This window comes from Symphodus melops (genome assembly GCF_947650265.1).
Source record: "Symphodus melops genome assembly, chromosome: 22".
Lineage (NCBI taxonomy): Eukaryota > Metazoa > Chordata > Actinopteri > Labriformes > Labridae > Symphodus > Symphodus melops.
The window spans coordinates 13,741,629-13,762,444 of NC_136712.1; the positions used below are offsets into that span (position 1 = coordinate 13,741,629).

The window sequence follows — 20,816 nt, forward strand, 5'->3', positions numbered from 1 at the left end:
TGTGCAGCAGCAGAGTCAAAGTTAAGTCACAATATAGTCGGTTTACACGGCCACGTGTTTATTAATTGTACTTGTTTACTCATGAATGCAATGTTTGAGTGAGGTGTAGACAAGCAGGGTTTAAATCTCGGACTCCCTTTCAACAGTATCAATAACATTGAAGCTTCCGGTCTCCTTCTTCTTCTGTGGTTGTTACAGATGTCGTTTACCACTAAAGTGCATACCCTGACTAGCTTACATATTTTTCACCATTAACATCGTTCACTTATCAACACCCCCTTTAAAATATGGCGGTGAAATTAATAAATTAAAATTTCGAGTAGGTTAATTGTGCCATATTTTATGTGCAACCACCGATCAGCCATAGACTGTAAATAAGATTCATGGGGGCGCTACTGATAAAATAATTATGGGTAAAGTTTAATATAGCGATAGAGCGGAAGTAGAAATCATATATTTTCTACCTGTGGATATTCGTTATAGACTGTAAATATGATGTCCGTCCAAAAGCATAATCTGACCTAATATTCATTTTTACATTTTGTAAGAAAAAGCAGCATGAACATGTTGCCAATAAAACTGTTCAGGAGCCTGCTAGCAATTGTTGGTATTTAAAAATAAAATAAAGCTATGCTATTACACAATATTGGGTACCTGGGACTTTTATTTTTATTGCTGTGCTGTGTTATCAAATGAGTGTTATTATTGTGTGACTTTAAGGAGTGAAACATAAGGACACTTACAGCTTACATTTCTGCTATTGTGACAGGCCATGTTCTGTGCATATATTTTCATATTTCTCAGTGTTGTGTTTCCTCATATTGACATGTTTTATGTTTGAATAAAACATAAAAACAAAGTATGTTATACTGTTTTATTAGAAGCTATATATTTATCTTGTTTACTGTACTGTAATCTGCCTTCTGTGTTTTCAAAAGATTCAGGTGTTTGGCAGAGCTTTATCTTCTTTTAAAAAAAATCACCCACTAATCTAAGAAATTAAATGGGGACAAACGTCTTGTTGCTATATCGCTGGTTCTGGGTTCAGTGACAGCAACCACTGGCCCATATACGCAATGTAACAAGGGAGCTAGGAATATGGTGGATAAGAAAACGACAGAAAGAGCTACTGTAGCTGAACAGTAGTGAGCGCTTGCTCGACCACTTCCACTTTATAAATTCCTGCAGAAATCAGTTTCTCTTGTCAAACAGTTTTTTGCAGGATATGGCGGGGATGTGAAATTTCCATGTCGTTCTAACTGCACTCAAAAGGTTTGTGGTCTGTAAAAGAAATCCCAAATAGAATTTCAAATATATCATTTAAAACCTTAAGACCTAGCTCTTAAATAAACACCTGTGACCTTATTGATAATGATGACGAAGGTTTTGATATTATTGATTATAATGGTAATGACGATGGTTTTGTTTGGTGATAATTTCTAAGATGGCCTCTACACTGATTAGGGCTCTCAAGTACAGCCATCAATGTTGTACTTTGCCTCTGTGCAATGCCTGGCATCACCTGTCGGACTTACAGCTGGCAACACTAGGAAATTTCCTTAATTTCCCATCATACAGCATTCACTAATATACTATTTAACGACTGAAAGTTGCCCTAAATATGAGGGAGAGAAACTTGAATAACATAATTTCAGCTAGTGTTACATCATGGTTTTAGTTTCCTTATTCTTTATAGTCATATTTTGAAACAACAAGGCTCTTGATCTTCTTTATACTTTTATTTTGAAATAATAATCTTCACCTGAACTTAAAGAAATAAGAATGGTGGCGAACGCTGGTTGGAGAGGCACCCTGTGCATTTTTGCCTTGGGCCCCAACAGACTCTAGACCCCTGGTTGACTCCATGTGGAGGAGACTGTTTCATCCCCACATCCTCGTCGTTCATGCACATCCTGCTCCAACCTCCATCTCATTGGCAAGGAAGTGTGAACAACACAGAGGTTCATCATGAGGAATACAAAGGAGAAATCCCATATGCTCTTTTTGAAAGAGATCAGTGACCGAAGGTTACAAAATATACAAAAAAATACAAAAAAATCAACACAAAAAGTTAAGTAATCTATTAATAGACCAAAAGTCTACATGTAAGCTAAATTAGAATACTGACTATGGTCTAGATTTCCCTGTGAATGTGTGTGAATAATGATAAACACTGGAAATAATGTGACTGTACAATGATTGTCAATATTAAATACAAGACAAAATGAGAGGAATCTGCTAACTGGGATGATACAATTTAAAATGGCTAAATAAAGTAATTATTTTAGCCATATTTTGATTTGTGAGGTTCTCAATAGAGGTTAAATCTGTTGTTTTGAATTGTAAAAAGGGGGGATCATTTGTCAAGCCTTTTCATTTTGTGTAATTAATGTTTCTCTCAATTATCCCCCCCCCAAAAAAAGTAGTGGTTATCTCTAAGAAGTTAGACTTTTCAAAAAATGAAAACATCAGTTTTTCTGAGTTTTATTTCTTTACCAACATATTTCTAAAAGGTGTTTCTTGAAATCAAACTTAAGGCTGAGTGGTATGAAAATATAATTTAATCATTTGATTACAGTTTTGGAAATATTTATAAATGTTGTATGTACGATTCAGAGTAAAATTCTTTGATTTATTGGAAATTTATGATGCCAGGGCCCTTTTTCTTTCTCGAGAGGCTTCCTTTACACTCCATCGGTTGTGTATGGCTGTTCCTCTTCTTTTTGCGTATTGACGGTTGGCAAACGCTTATGGAGCATTACCGCCCCCTTCTGGATTGGAGTGTTACGCGTCATTGATTTAAATATTTCTACATTCTTAAGTAAAGTCCGGTCTTGTCCCGCATGCCCAAAGTTCAATTTTAACAGTTACCGTAGCTGTAACATGGTGTGTTCTTAGTTTGTTGGTCACCATCTGTTGATATTGGTAAATGCTATATTTTCCTAAACAACAGGGGGCGTTACTATTTGTTGTACGACGACAACCCCTCAACTTCCGTCTAAATTCAGCGGCAAACTTTGACGAAGTAAACTCAACTCCTCTACGGATAAGAAATACTATTAAAATATAAAAGAAAATAATCTATCTAAACGGCTCTGGAAATACTAATAAGAAAACACAACTCTTCAGTATTTGAAATTAAATATATGTCAAACTGTAGTTACAAGTCAGGTGAAGCTACAGAGCTGTATCTATTATGTTTATCTTCTTTTACATTAAAAAAAATAATTAAATTACTACCAGTCGGACTGAATGTACATCAAATGGCGCCATCTAGTGGTGAAAACCTAAACTGCTTGCCTGATCCGGTCTTCATCAGCCAACCAGGAAAGAGGGTTTGCCGTGATCTGGACTGAGGCGGATGAGACCAGAAACCTTTGTTCCGTCTCCCCTCTGAAAAAACGGTTGCAGAAACCAGAACCATCCAATGCGTACTGCCCAGCCGTGTTCACGATTTATGCACTCGCGATATCTTAAGGATGTTTTATTAATTTAAAATAATCCAAAGTCATTCATTAGGCTTCGTCTTTTTTTTAATCACTGATCGCTACGAGCCGACGGGGACATCTGGACGTTTTTTTTCTTCCTGTTAGCTACTAAATGGAAATAAACCACAGGACTGAAAGTGGAAGCAGCCGAGGTAAACCCAAATGAAATATCACGGTACCAGTTTTGCAGAGATCCCCCTGATCTATGCAAGTCTATAGTGACCTGAACGGAAATGCCTGCTTTTATTCTACATGATATTCCGGTTGTGTGTCTTTAAGGACCAACTGGATCCAGAGTGAGTGCTTCACCAGGGATGTGCTATTGTAGCTCATTTTATTATTGATCAGATCTTTATTATTGTGAATATACGTTTCATCCCTGTACTGTCTCATATCCTACTGTGAGTCTATGAAGGAAACTCATAGGCTCCTGCAGCATTCAACAAGATGTTTGAGTTTGACTCTAGGTTGATGGATGCTGTTGTTGTCAGGACACCAGAGAGCTGCACTGTCATGTCCTTATTTCAGCCAGCACTTTGCCACCATAAATCAGGATCACGAATACAAGGAGCATGTAAAGTGTCAGGTGGATTCTGTTGGCTAAGATTGGAGCATTAAGGAAGCTGTCACTTAAGAGAGTGTCATTTTCTTTGTCCAAACTTAAAATCAGTCAGCATGCAAAACTCCACCAGCATCTATTTTTACAGACAGAAGCACAAATCAAAAAAGATTTCCAAAGACTTATGAGGCAAAATGGAAAAATGTGAACTTTTTACCACCAATCAAGAAACAAAATATAAAGGGAGCCCATTATATTATGTTAAATTCAGCAAAATATTCACACCAAACAACAATAAAGATGCATGCTAGATACGCTACCTCAACCTACACACACTGAGATAACAAAGATAGCTTTAAAAAGTGTGTGACGATAAGCTGATGATATACACTTGTCATATGGCTCAGTGAATTGGCAGTTCCCTCAGCTGATTTGACATAAAGGCCTTTGACATGAAGATTTGACCATGTGTTTTATATATTTTTGGAATCATGTTACCTGTATCAACTTTTAGTGTTTCATGCGTTTGTGAGAAAGTAATATCACTGACTTTTAAGATAAGATAATTCTTTATTTAATTCTCTATTTTCTTTATTTAATGTACAGTTACAGCAGCAACGCAGGATAGCAGAAGAAAATCACACAGTGTAAAATTAGATAAGATAAAAAAAAATATAAGAATGTAATAAAGAATAGTTTAAAAAAGCGTAACTTCAAGATGTAAGTCTATATGAACTCTATCATGCACACGGTGCATTTAAGGATGGACATGTTATTGCACAATTAGTCCCATAAATTATTATTGCAATGCAAGTCAGATAAAAAAAAAATACATATAAGATCAGGATTTTGCATGTTAAGTCACAAAACATCCATATAACAAAAATGTTTGGGGTTTTTTGCCTCTCTCCTCAGGTAATGATCTTCCAGTCCACTACTTTCGCCTCCTGGCCCCGCCCTTGCAGCTTTTATCAGCTGCAGTGTGGCAGGTCGTGCAGCAGGGACTTGTGGACCACTATGGGATGCTGGAGGAGTTTATCACCATGGTGACAGAGCTGGTCCCAGAGCTGATGAGCTACAGTCAGAGAGCTCAGCTCATCCTGGGACTCAGAGCCAGGGTTTGTAATATTTGCAAAATCAAAGATAATTTACTCTTGCTAAAGCATTTTTAAACGGAAAATGTAAACTTGATAAACATTGTAGCCGGACCACTTGCTGGAAACGGGGCTATAGCAGCATCTGCTATTAGTATGTGAATGGGTAGCTGTGACCTGCAGTATAAAAGAGATTGGAGTAGGCAAAAGACTAGAAAACCTCTGTACAAGCTCAAGTCCATTCACCATATACAACACTATTTACTTCATTCCAAACAATAACACATCAAGTGAAACACATCAAGTCAAAAAGTTGGATGTTTTACGAACTTTTCGGACTTATTTTCATTCAGTTGCTTTCACGAAATGATGCACTTGATCTGGTATGGACTACACTTGATCGACATGTTAGCCATGTTATCCCAGCATGCTTTCAAAGTGTTTCTTCAAATGTCCCTGCATATATCCCATGGGGTCGAGTCAGTGCATGACCTCCAAGGTCTTCTTTTGTCTTTCAGTTATTCTTTTAAATCTTTAAAAATGTGTTGGAGGGCATTTATTCTTTCGAAGGAATTATAATCCACATAGATGTAAGAATCAAGAGTGCAGATTCAGAGTGTAGTCATTTCAGTCCAAGTGTCTCGCTCCGGAAAAGACAGAACACAAACAGACTGGAATATTTGTACCACCAGTTTTCACTGTTGGTTTGATACACTGCTGCATCATAGTCATTAATGATCACCTGTAACAGGAATTCCTATAATTCATATTGTCAACAACTTCCAACAAAGAAACTACGTGTTCAATGTCAACCTCCTCCAAAAGTATTTAGTCATTTATATACAAATTATTGGATTTTCAAACACAAAATAACTTTTGAACATCATTCATATGTTTATGGAATCCTTGTTTAGCCTTCAACCGGTTTTCTGTTCTTAAAGAAATCCTCTTGAGTGTTTGTGGGTCAGATTTCACCGGCAGAGAAGTGCACGCTGTTAGAATGTAGAGCAGCTCTAATACTGTTTAAAGTCTGGTTTTCACTCAGGTAAAAATGTTTGCTGTAGCAACATTTTTGCGTTCATATAAATGTCAGAAACTTTGTGCGGGTAGCCAAAATGTTAATATGGAAGAAAATAAATGTACACTTTTTCCTCTCTGAGCCTCTGAGACAGAGAAGTTATCAATGTGGCTGACGCAATGACTCCCCTTTAAACGAAGAACAGATATTTTGAAGGGGGAAACAGACAGATAGCAAAGTGCCAGCTTATGTGCTTTATTTTCCTTTGTTTTTACACGTCAAAATAGCAACATCAAAGTGTTCTCATCTGTCATTCATGATTGATATGACATTAACATTCTAGTTTACCCTCCACATTTTAACAAGTAAACCAATGGCTTCTTCGTAACACTGTTACAACAAGTTTTACATGATTTGAGAATAGAATTCTAATGTGTCAAACGGGCCTTTTTGTGTCCTCTTGTACTCTAAAGTAGGTCTGGGAGATATGACTAAAAATGTCCATATCAGTCTGTATCGTTAATTATCAAGATAAATGTCAAACTATTATTTCTTTCAAATTGAAGGGATGATTTTTGCTCCCGAGTCAAAGTTCAAGAAACCAGATGGTTCATTGTTTTTTTGACATTCTGTATTGATGGAACATGACAAACTTAACTGGAACAAAGGAACATTTCATAATCCTGAGCACAGTGCTGGAGAACGATGATATGACTGTTTGCTGCTGGGCAGTGACACTTCCTGGTCCGCTGCTTGATGAGGGTCCACTAACAGTCGTTTGGGAAGTTGAAACATTTCTTGCTCTTTGTGTGTTCCAGTGGGTGTTTTAGTTTCAAATGGTGGAGCAGTTCACAGAGCGGGCTGATCTGTTTTAGTTTAGGTTTGCCTTTTGCTTTAAATATTTCTAATGAGGAAAGTTATATCACCATAATTATCATCATCATCATGATTTAAAAAAACAGAAAAGGCCTCTACCCTCAGAGTAACAATTCGATTTGTGACACTTCCTGTTAGCTGTGATGCCGTTTCCTTTTGTTTTTTTTATTTTTCATTTTAAAAGATAACGACCTTTAAGAGTCTTATATGGTTTTATTCACTGTGTGTTCCATAGCTTGTTCTGGAGATGTGTCGAGGCGAGCACCCAGCTGACATGCAGACCATTCAGCCACATCTGGATAGAATTAAAGCTCCTGCCAGCACTGCCAAAGATCACCATGTAAGCAAACGATCGCCATCGAACAAATACATGGGTGTTACTTACTCTGTAGAATGGAAGGGTCAATTCCTCTTCACTGATTGTCAGAATACTGTACAGTTTGTACTTGAGATTTAATATGACATTGGACTAAGTGATCAGTTTTGTGTTTGTCTGTGTAAATAACAGGTGACCATCAACCAGGTGGAGGAATCTGAGGTGAACTTTGTGGAGTTGGTGCATTCTTTACTGGAGGATCCCTCTGAAAGAAAGTATTTCTTCCAGGTGAGAAGGCCGCCTCTCCCTGTTGTGTTTCTTTTGCTTCTGCACACCGTGCATGATAGTACAACATATATTGAGACAAAATAAATAATCAGTCTGGGAAATTTCATAATTATGCAAAATCTTCTGTAAGAAAAAAAAAAAAAATCTGCTGGAATCTACTGTTATGAGTTTGTTTTTTTCCCAGCAAGACCTCCAGAGGCATAAACAGTCACATTATGTCAAGTGTTCTCCCTAACTTCAAGGAAGCTTTGATGCTCTTGAATGAATACCTGGTTTTGTTGTGTATCTGGCCTCTGTCTTTGATCTCAGCAGCCTCAGAGAAACAGCTCAAGGCTTCTTCAACAGCACAACACACACACACACACACACATGTACTACTCTGACTGATGATGGTGCCTGGTCCTTTACTTGTGTCCACATACGCAATTTACCAACACGACCACTAACACCATCTGTAGGAGGTACGAGCTCTTTGTGCTGCAGACACATTATCCCACAACCGAACCGGAAAACGAAACCCCAGAAGATCCAATCCAATCATATCAAGGACAGTAATCTTAACATGAATTTAAATCCTATCTCCTCGTCTGCGGCTCATAAGCATTTGTGCCACAAACTGTTTGAGGCACAAAACGAGAGCAGTGAGGATAGTTGGGAATCCCAGATGCTCCTCCTCAAAAGCCTGGTGGAGCATCAGAACACAGCAGGCCAACGACAAACTAACCTAAATATATCCCTCTTTCTCAATCTCTCCCTCTCTTCATTCTCGTCTGCAGGAAATCTTCCCCGCGTATTTTGGCCCAAAGTACGACGAGGCACTCGAGATGCTGGTGTGGGAGTTTATATCACGACTGGAGGAGCTGTTGCCAGTTCCTGACTTCACACAGGTGCCGTGTTTCTCTGAATTCTCCGAAGCTTTGCAGAGTAGGGGGATTTCTGACACACTTACCTGGACTTTTCGGAAGCAGGTCTTCCCTTTAAGTTTGTGATGAAAGCCAGCAGCCGAAAGTGTTTGGTCGGCTGATAGATTTTTTCTAGATGTAGAAAATGTAATAATGATAATAATGATAATGAACAGTTTGCCCTTGTGCTTTCTAAAACCAACTTCAAATAGTTGATTGGTCTTTCTCTTTCATCGGTGTATTAGTCTGGGGCCATTCATATATCTGACAAACAGCTGAAAGTAAAATAAAACTAAAGGTTGTTTGTTATTGGGCTTATTCTAAAGTCCTTTCGTGGCTGCTCTTCAGCGGACTTTCATGTTTATATAACAGGTCATGAACGTCTATCCGGGCAGGACACAGTGCCCTTAGAGAGAGGTGCATGCAAACATGGTTATCCACTTCAATTTATTTCACTTTCAAACTAAACCAAGTGCATCACTGATAAAGTTTAGCACATGGACATTGTGCTGACTTTTATTTTTAGGGGAAATATGGCTCACTATTTGGGCCTCTGGCTCAGTGAAGGGGCTCATCTGTCTTCACCAAACGACCGAGAGACAGATCCCGAGGAAGGTTAACTGGGCACAGGTGCAACACAGACTCCCCGTGGAGCGCTTTCTTCCCTCTCCTCTGTTTTATCTAACAGGCAGAGGCCGAAGAGCTCTACTATGTTCATGAAAGTGTTCTTTAGGCTAGCAAGTTTACTTTTTTTTCTGTTAGCAGCTCCACTTTTAACTCACTGTGGGTCATTTGGAAGGATAAAATGTTAAGAATTACATGTTTGTTGGAGAGCCATGAAATTTAAAGACAATGGGAAGGGCTCCTGCACAATGTCAAATTTATCCCACTGCGTTTTAGTATTTCTGACTTTCAGCAGGTATATATAATCATTTAATTTAATTTAAAGTTTATTTAATGTGGACATAACAATTACATTGGACAGACCAGATGCATTGACTTGAGTGTTTTAGCACAAAAATCAACAATAGAAATTAAACAAAAAACAAAACAAAGAATAAAACAACAGGCAAATGCACAGAGCAGACAGCAGTGTGTGGGGAGGCACTGCTCATTGTCTCATTTGGAAGTATAAATATAAACAAGGCTAACTTCACAATCCCAATGGTGCCGCTCTGCTAGCACGCACATGAACTGTTGACTTCTGGGTGCAGGGACAGAAGACCCAGGATGAAGAATAAAAGAGGCGTCACATCCTGAGTACCACGGAGCAATCATCTGATTTAAAAGCTCTGATTATTCTGAATGAAGTCAAACTGTACTCAGCTCGGCACTTCATCCCCTTCATGTAATCATGTGACGCTTACATGGCAATGACGATCGTTTCATGTTTGTTACGCGTTGTCCTGTGTGGTTTATGCTTTTTTTGTTTTTTTTTGCAATATATCTTTTAATCCTCTTGAAACCAAGACAAATTCCCTGAAGAACAAGAAAGATTTCATTCGATCTCCTCTTTCAGTTGGCAGTTTTACTCAGAGATGCTCCATCATTCCTCGATGACTGTTTACAATCCTTTTTCCCGCCGGAGGACATGAAGGCTGTACTCAAACACCACAGAAACCTTGGGCATTTTGAAGAAAAGGGTAATTTGATTGTGTACTCTTCTTTTTTTTTTTTTTTTCCTTGTCCTTTCATTTATGGTTGAACCATATATGTTGGTTATCATTTTCTCTTTCTCATTTTTAGATCCTCGATTATTACCCATGGATGACTGCATCCTCTCCTCCCTGTCTCTGCCTCCGGGGACCAAAGCTGCCATAAAAAATACCTCCTGCACACCTGCGTTCAAAGACTCAAACCCTCCAGAGCATCAGGGAAGTCTCATCGCTCCGAGCACGACGAGCCAAGGACCTAAGGAGGCGAGAGTCCTCGGTTCTCAGGAGAGGAACGCACAAGGCTCATTTAGCACACAGACATGTGATGAAACCATAGACCTCACTGCGTCTAATGAGACTGCCGACCCTGACTCTGCAGCTGGTGACAGCAGCCAAAGTTTGAGAGGAGGGCGGGTTCTCAGGAAGAGGAAACTGAGCGGAGGAGTGGAAATTCCCAGCAAACAGCCTCCAGAGGCGGCACATTTTTTGTAAGATCATTGATCATCGAGCTCTTTGTGGCTGAATCATTCCTGTTTTTAAATACATTTTGATAAATCACTTTGTTTTATTAGTTAATTTTTGTTTCCCTCCCCGACAGAAATTCGTCAGTGGATGATGTGAATTCAGGTGAATCTCCTCTAATCTCGATATGGGGAGAATATACAGGTGTGTACTGCTTTTGTGTGGACTCGTTGATACACAAGTCCAAGATCAGAGCCTGTGAATAACTCCTTGTGTCATTTTAGACTCTCAGGAAAGCCCCCTCCCAGTTATAACAGACTCAAAAGTTCCCTGGTCAGATGAGGAGACTCTCCACCTCATCGACATCTGGGGGAAAGACTCTGTTCAGCGGGCTTTGAAGGGCTGTCTGAAAAACCGTCACATATTCACGCAGATCGCACATAGGATGGCGGAGAGAGGCTACATGAGATCAGTGGAGCAGTGTCAGACCAGGATCAAACGGCTGAAGAAAAGCTTCAGACAGAACAACAAGTGAGTCACCTTTCTGTGTCATCCGCCAGATCACCTGCACGCTAAATCCGTCGCACCATGGATGTCACAGCTGTAAATTCTGTTTGTCACTGACGTAACACCAGAGGGAGCTCCAGGCTGGAGTATAAGTTCTACGAGCAGCTGCAGCACATACTCGGCTCGTCGGCTCCCTCAGCTGTTCCCGAGGTCACCTATGATGTGGAGGAGGTCATCGATGAAGAGCAATCCCAAGACAGAGACCATGACTTGGAGTTTGTTGGCCACTCAAGCCAACTGGAAATCGGTACAGTGTTGCTTTTCTGGAATAACCAAGTCTATCAGTGTCATCTCTGACACTGAGTAAATGAAACACTAAAATATCTGTCATAAACTAGGTTTGTTAAAAGTACACAAGTTCTTTGCTTAAGTGGAAAATTTACAGATTTGTGTGCAGGACATCTAAATCAGTGTTGATGTTTAGCTAGTCCCTATTCTTTCGAGCTGAAGTAAAAGGTCTGCCTTGAAAATTGAGTGTGTAGTAAGTTGTGATCAAGAAAATAAAACTTTTTTTTTGTGACGATCGACTATTTATCTTTCTTTAAGGGACTAGAAGTGTTCCTTGGACGGACTTGGAGACCTTGACACTCATCAACACGTGGGGTGAAGACAGGATGCAGCAGGAGTTGAAAGGGGTCCACAGAACTGGACACATTTTCGCCGTCATATCCAACAAGATGGCCGCCCAGGGTTTCTCCCGAACACCAGAGCAGTGCCAAACACGGCTGAAAAGGCTGAGATCGAGTTTCAGGCAGTGCTACCAAAACAAGTACGTATGCTTATACAGTAGCAGGAAGCAGTAAAGAAAAAGAAAAAAAAGGAACTGTGCAGCGTTTGTTGTTGATAAACCGTGTGTTCTTGCTCTTTTCTCACCTCTCCATGAAGTATGAAGGGAAAGGAGCAGGTCGAGTGCAAGTTTTATAACGAGCTGGGAAGAATTTTAGTGAAGGATTTCCTCTCAGTGCCACAAGACCTGCCTTCGGAAGAGCCAGAAGACAACAACGTCCTGTCCTTCACCGGACCTGAAGCAGGTAAAACCCCACTGTGAAAAGGTGAAGCAGGAGGTGTCGAAGTGGAGTTCTGTGTCTTTTGGGTTTTTTTTAAATCCTGCTGTGTCAGCTAAAGCTCTATTTCCTACTGATATGTGATTCAAAGAAATACATGCTGTGACATTCTGTAATTACCAAAACATTTTTTATTGTGGGAGCCTTTATGGAAAAAAAAGCTTTGTTTGGCAAGGATTGAGACTTAAAAAATAAAAGTTAAATTAAATTAAAAGGGAAAAGTTATGACCAATATTTTTAACTGCCACTTTTACCAGAATTGTGGTAATTGAAAGTTGTGACAAGCAGTCAGTTTATTTAAAATTTAAAGGTCCCATATTCTTATTTTTCTGGTTCTATATGCTCTTTAGTGTGTTTTACATGTGTCTAGTTCATGTTTAGGTACATCTAACTGCAAATATTCAAAGTCTGCAAAAACACGGCTTCTGCTAGCAGTAGCAATGTAACGCTTGGTCCCTAGCCCCCCTCATCGAAAATGTGTGAAGGGACATCACAAGACAAAGACGTCTCTGATCCAAGCCCATTGGCTCGTTGTGGCAAGCATAAGCTCCCCTCGGACTGATTTTAGCATTCCAAATATGGTCAAAGGGGCGGAACATATCCAAGAAGAAAGCCGAACGACTGACCAATCAGATCAGACTTGGCACACATGGGGACCCTTTTTTTTTGTTTATTTCCCTCTTCGTGGGGGGATTCTGAGCGTTAGAAATACAGATAGATAGATAGATAGATAGATAGATAGATAGATAGATAGATAGATAGATAGATAGATAGATAGATAGATAGATAGATAGATACTTTATTGATCCCGAGGGAAATTCAAGTAATACAGGCATTTGAGAGAGCCTGCATGGAGCGAAAGTACATGATAAAAGACACATTTTTCCTAAAAACGGCATTGGCAGAATCAACATTTGATTATCTGTTTGTTCCTCTTCAGAGTCTGCTGTGGGAGTTCAGGAAGACAGGAAGAAAGTCCCCTGGTCGGACAAAGAGACCATCATCCTGCTGGAGTTATGGGGAGACCAGCAGGTACAACACAACACAATTGAACTACTCTGTCAAGTCGAAAAAATTCACATGTAAAATTAAGCAGCAGTAAAAAGGGACTTAAAGCACCCACCATCATCTCTTTAAATTCAAATAGAAAGTCATGAGTGTCTACTTCATCTTGCCACTGGTGATTGCTTTCTTTCGAAGTTTGCTGTAGAATGAGAACCATTTCAGTCTGATTGTTAACAGTCTATTATCACCTACATTTAGGTCCAGAAGAGCATGCGACGTTACCCACACAACGGTCACATATTCACTGAAATATCACAGAAACTCAACGCAAACGGCTTCTCCCGCAGCCCGGATCAGTGCCACACCAGGATCAAACGGTTGAAAGCAAACTATCGGCAGTGTCGGGAAAACATGAGGTAAAAAAAAATATATATATATAGACTGTACTGTTGGCTTATCATGTGTGTTAATTTTTTTTTGTAAAAATGCCTTTATCCTTCTGTAGCTCTTCTGGGACTGATAGAGTGGACTTCAAATTCTACGATCTGCTGGAACAAATCCTTAACAAGCAGCCATCCACATCCTCCACTGTGATCGCAGACTCCATTGAGATATCAGAAGACTCCAACAGTGAATCAGTGACGGAAACAGGTTAATCTTTCCCATCCTCTCTCATCTCTCTCTTTGCTGACAGTCAGCACAATCACAAACGTTTCCTACAAAAGGAATTGACACGTAGTTTATAAACTGGGATCTGAAAAACAGGAATTGATTTGTTCTATGACAATTTTGAAGTGCAAATAGTGGTTTAGGTGGTCAGATTTAGAAAGACTTTATTAATCCTGGGGCTATTAGGTTGTAACAGTAGCTCTCAAACACAATATAGCAGAAGTTAGAAGTTAATATAGAAACAACAAGCAGTTCAAACTTGTTTTTTTGAAGGTCTCATATTATGCTTCTTCTATAGACTGGTATAGTAATGATGTATTTTTGTAGGCCAACCCGAAAAAATGGCGCCAGTGGTTCCTATGTAAATTCATCTATGGGATTTTTGCATTGGATTTTGGATCATTGCAGAAAATAAGCTCTGTGTCCAACACACGTTTCTGATACATAACTGTTTTGTTCAGCGGGATAATCTTTACAGATGAACATCATTTATATGAAGTTTGAAGAGTTAATGCAGCCGAGAGAAGTAAAAAGCTAACGTTATGCGCTAGCGAACTACACCGCGGTCGGTTTATAATGACGTCACGACCGTTATGCTTCATCGATCTAATTAGCGGATTTGACAAGATAGCTAAACGTTAGCTTAATAAGTTGTTTATCAACCTAATATTTACAAGAGCACTGAAAAACATGACTAGAGGCTGTAAGGAGGATTAGGGAGAGAGTTCCCGGCGTGATGAAGTGTAATGTCTGCAAAAACCACTGTAGTTTCAGTTAGCTACTCGTTAGCAACCACCGTTTAAAGTTCGCGTAAAAACTTTACACAAGTGGGGTCTTAGCGCACGTAGTTTATCTCGTCTAACAAAACATCAACATCTCTTCAGCTTGTGTTAACCACAGACCTTATTTCAGGCGTCTAACCACAAACCCATTCAAAATCCCCATTGACTTTTAGAGGTTAGAACCACGTCGCTAAAATGCTAACTCACTTCCTGGTTTTAAGACTCAAAACTACACCAGTCTATATGCTCTCTGCAGAGTGTTTTCCAGGTGTCTTGTGCGTGTATAGGCACATCTATTTGCAAAAATTCAAAGTCCGCAGAAACACGGCTTCTCCTACCTCCTCCTGTTAGCAGTAGCAATAGCATCACAAGACAACGATCGCAAGACTGACCAATTATGAGAGAGCAGATCCGCCGACCAATCAGATCAGACTTGACCCTTTTTCCTTTTTTTCTCATCGTGGGGTATTCTGATCGTTAGAAATACAGGCAGATGAGAGAGCCTGCAAGGAGCGGCAGTACATGGAAACGGACAGTTTTTGAACAATAGTGATTTTGAACATACTTTAGTAGACACATAAATTAAATATATGGACCCCAAAAAGGGTATAATATGGGACCTTTAATGCTCAAACGTTGTGAAATAGTTAATGTAGAAAACCTCAAATCAGAAAATGTACTCAGTAATGTTTGTTAGCTGAGCCAGAGTCACCGTATGTTGCCACTCATCATAACAGAATGTGAGTAAAGGGGCTGAAGCAAAATATTCCATTCTTCCTGGATATAAATCAGCGCAAACACCGACAAATGCTCCGTTTCTCCTGACAGATGGAGATATCAACATGTCAACAGAAAAACCAGCGCTGAGCTCATGGTCAGACGAGGAGACTCTGGCGCTTATTGAGATCTGGGGCGTAGAAGACGTTCAGAGGGCGCTGAGGGATTTCGTCCACAACGGACACGTTTACGCTGAAATTTCGGAACGAATGCAGGAGCTCGGCTTCTTGAAAGCCTCGGAGCAATGCCGATGGAAAGTCAAATCTCTGAGGAACAACTTCCGACACTGCTACGACAGGAAGAAGTGAGATCTTTCTTTCAGTCCATCTGTTTTTACCCGTTTGCAAAGGTAATTTGGAAAATAGCGCGTTGTTAATATTTACATTTTAACATTCTTTCTAGAAGTGGACGAAGAGTTGATTATAGATTCTACAACCAGCTGGAACAAATTCTGGGACAGGAGGCAGTTTCTGTAGATGAGTATGATGAAAAAGATGAACAAGCAGATCTGGATCCAGGTACAGTTGATTTCATACACGTCAAGTTTCAAAAATCGGCCGTACAATAAAAGTTAAATATCTTGTTGTGAATTATGTGTTCACTAGAGTCGAGTGCAGACGGTGTCAACACAGCATGGACGGAGCACGAGACAGTCGCTCTGGTTGAGGTGTGGGCTACAGATGATGTGCAGCACAGCCTGAAAACCTGCATACGAAACGGGCACATTTTCGCTGATATAGCAGAGAGAATGACCGCCACGGGATACCCAAGATCAGCGGAGCAGTGCCAAACTCGAATCAAAAGATTGAAGAAGGCATACAGGCGCTTCTGCAACAGTCGGAGGTAAATAAAACGTTCAGTAAGTTCTTGTATGTGAGATCCTTTTTGTACTAAAAACATTCTTTACATCTTGATGTCGATTAAAACATTTTTTAGAAGTGGGCGACCTGTTACGTTTCGATACTTCCACCTTCTTGCTCCGGTGCTCGGTGATGGCTCTGTGCTTGCTGGTCGGGACAACACTGCTGCTGACTCGACCTTGCAACCCGTGATGGACAAGGATCCAGACATATGTAGGTTTAGATATAATCACATTCATTTTAGTTTTTAAACCTTAGCTTATTTGTAAGCTACCGCCTGTATTTTAAAGTAATATCAAGTAATTACATGGTATTCTTCCACGTAGACGATCAGCCTTCAGGCAGCCACCTCCTGACCGACCTGAGCAAAAAGACGCCCTGGTCAGATCAGGAAACTCGCACCCTGCTTGAGATCTGGGGTGAAAACGAAGTCCAGCTCACCCTGAGGGGCTGCCAGAAGAATCGCCACGTGTTCGAGTACATCGCCGAGAAAATGAGTGACCAAGGATTTATACGGACCTCTGAGCAGTGCTACACCCGCATCAAGCGCCTTAAACACGGCTTTCTACATGAAAAGTCAGTAGTCGTCGTTAGTTCTGTTTGTATATTGTTGTTATTTGCTCTCATTCTAAACCGGAGTTGGTTTAATGTCAAAGATACTCTAGATGAAGTGTAATTTGAGAATTTTGTCTTCTTTGAATCCAGGGAGGAATTCAAATTCTTCAGTGAAATGGATGAAATCTTTAGGAGCGAGCCAAAAGTGGACAGCCCGCTCGCTGACTCGTTGATCCCAGATGAGCCTGATGACTACGAAGTAGTTTCTAGTCAAAAAACAGGTGAAACTTAAGAACATGTACATCTGTTTTTCATGGAGTTCATTAAAAGTGATTAAGGTTAGGTTTGATTTATCATTGGATGTATGTGTCAACATGTAAGTAAGAAGATAATTTATATCTGCATTTGTTTAAAACTACCTGTTTAGCTTTTCTCGTCGTTATTACAATAATTAGTTGTTTTTGTATTTGAAGTCTTCCAATCTGTAACTTTCCTCAGGTTTACAGTGGATGGCTGAAAGCTCGAAGCTGCCCTGGAGCGACGGGGAGACAAAGGCCCTTCTGGACGTCTGGGGGAGCGAGGAGATCCAGGAGAACTTGAAGGGCTGCACAAAGAACAAACATATCTTCATCCAGATCTCCGAGGTCATGACCAGCCAGGGCTACATGCGCACTCCGGAACAATGTCAGAGCAGGATAAAAAGGCTAAGGGCCAATTTCCGTCAATTCCTTGATGGCAGAAAGTAAGCACAGCGTACTGAGTTTTGATCATGCTGCATATTTTTTTTATCAAGTGTTATCTTCCTAGCGTGTTTCAAACACATACAATGTGGTCCTAAAACAAGCTCTGGAATGCTGTTTCCTGTTTTTAGAGGGGACAAACAGGAGTGCAAATTCTTTGACCAGATGGTGCAGATCTTTGGTAGCAAGTATGTCACAAACAATGACGACCTGACAGACGACACAGCAGATGTTATAGGTAAGAAGTGACATCTTAAACTGTGACAGATTTACTTTGTTGTTCCTGTTAAGTCTCACCATGTAAAAGACAAGGGATTATGTTGTATTCATTTCAAATATAAGGAATTTCACAGCTTTTTTTCAAGAGTTTTGATACATTTATACAGTGTAAAAAAGAATGAAGAGGTTACTGTAGTTCACTGTAGGTTTTATGTCATCTCTGGAAAACATGAAGCAACAGGAAGGCGATGGGAAGCCTATTTGGATTGGCTGAGCATAAATGCAGGAAAGAGAGGTAGCAACCCCTCTCAAACATACTGAAGTTTTATCATGATTCAAGAATCCATTTATTGCTCTTATTGTTTTCCCAATAGACTTAGACTGAACTTTATTGATATTGGAAATTTTGGTTCCAGCAGCATATACAATAAAATGTAGCAGGTAACAAAAAAAGTAACAATTTAAAGAATATAGGCACACTTAGTCTTTTTTTAATTCACATTTGAAAAATACATATTTCATTTATCCATTATTTTAGCAGAGAGGACCAAGACCAAAAAGAAAAAAGTAAACGTGTTACCTTTTGACAATAAAGGCATACACACTGAAACACACTCATACTTGCAAACCATGTAGATTGTTAAATGCTTCCACATTTTAAAATGCAATTTCCTTCCCTATGTAGTCCAGACACAACATCTTTAAAAACAATATATGAAACAGGAGAGGGGAAAGACTGTCTTCCCTATTCAGTCTAAACTTTCTGGTTGAATGGCTTGAAATGTGTATAGACAGGAGATTAGTCGGTTAAGGATAGAGTTTATCTGTGAATAAATTAAATACTGTGCCGCTTTCTTCGCTGACTCAATGATGCGTTTAAAATCTGTCACCTCTGATAATGCCAAAAGCACCGTGATATAAGGCATATAACGGCTTTAAAACAGAAGCAGATGCATGTGTGTGCAGAATTTGTCTCCATATTCCATAACTGGCAGTAGCATAGCCTGGATCTTTTTTCGGTTTTGCTCTGTTAAGCAGGATTTGTTCCTCTAAAGAAAACCAATTTAAGGCCTTATTTTTCTCGTTAAACATGAAATGTGTGACCTGTAAAACTAATCCCGATCTGAACAAGAGCTTGCTGGAGAACGTAAAAAGCGTAACAATCTTAAGGTCATGTGGGTTTCATACTTTGTGTTTTAAAATGTTGAGATGAGATATCCTTAGACTGTATAAAATATTGCGTCATTTGTGGCAGTGTGGATTGACTAACCTTTGAGATCAACCTCTAGTTTTTGCACTTCATATTAGCTACATTTCTTAACACCAAAGATTGCCACAGTTATGGTTAAATAGTCTCAGTCAGTTTTATTCTAAACCAGCATATTGTTTTACAGTCTTTTTATGTACATTTCTTATATTTTTATCTGTAGACTGATCATTTTCTATGTATATTATTACTGCAAATATAACTTAGTAGTAAGCAGAAATTCTGTGAAGTCAAAATCACAATTGATGTTTTAAAAATGTTCCTTGTGTGACTAGAGACCTGAAGCTGTGTCTTCATGAAGAAATCAAGAGGAGCCAGCAGCTTGACGGTTACCAGAGAGACATCCAGAAACAAAGATGAAACAAAGATGAACCAAACAAGTACACTTGCAGTTGTTTACAGCTGAGGGCCTGTAACGGCTCACTCTAGTCTTAGCTTGCCTCTGTTTAATGTATACTTTAAATTACTTTAACTTTCTCCATAGACACAGGCTAAAGGTGTGTGTGTCTGTGTGTGTGTGTGTGTGTGTGTGTGTGTGTGTGTACATGTTTTTGTGTGTTTTCATCCCTCCACCAGAGTGTCTTTGCTATTTATAAATGATAGAGCCATGACATTAAACCAGGTAGCTCAGGGCTTGAGGGATTAAAAACGAAATCTCTGAAAGGAGGAAATGCTGTGCTCCTCCAGATCAAAACAACGTTTTTACTTGTTAATTATTTTATACTTAAACTTAAAGTGAGAGGGTTTTAAGCACAAGCAAGAAGAAACACACTCAAGGCCTCTGTTGTGCTAACCACACTGTTCAGCTGTTTTTCCATTCAGATTCTTTGCACTTGTTTGTCATGTTTAAAAGTGTGGAAGGTTCACTCTGTATGAGTCGACCTTGTCTACAAATGTTATTTATTTTAATTACTATTTATTGTCTATTTAAGTATTGCAGTTTACTTGAAATATGTTACACGTCAATCTTTATTACAGCTTATTATTTTGCGCACTCATTAAACACCTTCAAATGATTCATTTAGGAGTCGTTTCTGTTTGTTTTGATACTCCATTTCACAGAACAACCACAATAAAAACAAATAAGTGATTATTCTGATTTACATGTGTTGTGGAATTTTCCTGTTGTCGAAGAGTGAGAAGGTCTATTCAATAAAGAACCCGAAGATCGACCTGGTCTGGATGAATATTTATTCGAAGGCAGAATCAGTGTCGATGACCCCTCTCTCACACGGTGAGGAGAGAAAGAGGCCCAGAGAAAAGGGAAACATTAATACTTATACATTTCAGAACACACTTCTATCCACAGAGTACTCCCCCATCACGCCACATAGGGCCACTGCCCCCCCGGCATCTGTCCCCTCGTGTGGAAAAAAAAAGCCTTTGTGACTATTTACACATCTCCCAAGGCAAAGAAGGAGATGGGATCGTGTGAGAAAAGAGTCTGGGTGACTATTCCCACATCTGCTGAGGGAGAAAAGATGGAAGACGAAAAATCCTTAAATACTGTGCATGCAGTGTTCTAAGACATTTCTGACAGATTTTATCTGACAGATTTTATGAGACATTTGTACAGCGCGAAGTAAAATAGCGCACATAGTACATGTGAAAATTTTCTATAGCATGTCAAATAAAATCAGATTGAGAAGGTAA

General features: G+C 39.5%; 1 protein-coding gene across 1 annotated transcript; it reads left to right on the forward strand.

The window, feature by feature from the left end:
• The first annotated feature begins 3,224 nt into the window (after positions 1 to 3,224).
• On the forward strand, positions 3,225 to 20,335 carry LOC306817719 (uncharacterized protein). The gene is made up of 24 exons (XM_079334829.1): positions 3,225 to 3,640; positions 4,963 to 5,165; positions 7,271 to 7,375; positions 7,544 to 7,639; positions 8,416 to 8,526; positions 10,061 to 10,184; positions 10,288 to 10,684; positions 10,795 to 10,862; positions 10,943 to 11,189; positions 11,294 to 11,472; positions 11,772 to 11,994; positions 12,111 to 12,256; positions 13,230 to 13,321; positions 13,553 to 13,710; positions 13,800 to 13,945; positions 15,574 to 15,826; positions 15,925 to 16,040; positions 16,128 to 16,365; positions 16,459 to 16,595; positions 16,709 to 16,958; positions 17,088 to 17,218; positions 17,436 to 17,679; positions 17,809 to 17,915; positions 19,439 to 20,335. Exons 1-24 carry the CDS (start codon positions 3,601 to 3,603, stop codon positions 19,444 to 19,446), a joined length of 3,819 nt encoding a protein of 1,272 aa, XP_079190955.1. The 5' UTR covers positions 3,225 to 3,600; the 3' UTR covers positions 19,447 to 20,335.
• Positions 20,336 to 20,816: the final 481 nt, after the last annotated feature.

Excerpts from the sequence above, each read along its gene's own strand:
- LOC306817719 (XM_079334829.1), top strand. The coding sequence starts at position 3,601 with ATGGAAATAAACCACAGGACTGAAAGTGGAAGCAGCCGAG. Across the intron at positions 13,322-13,552 it reads AGTTATGGGGAGACCAGCAG|GTCCAGAAGAGCATGCGACG; the intron begins GTACAACACAAC and ends ACCTACATTTAG. Across the intron at positions 16,366-16,458 it reads CGCTTCTGCAACAGTCGGAG|AAGTGGGCGACCTGTTACGT; the intron begins GTAAATAAAACG and ends AACATTTTTTAG.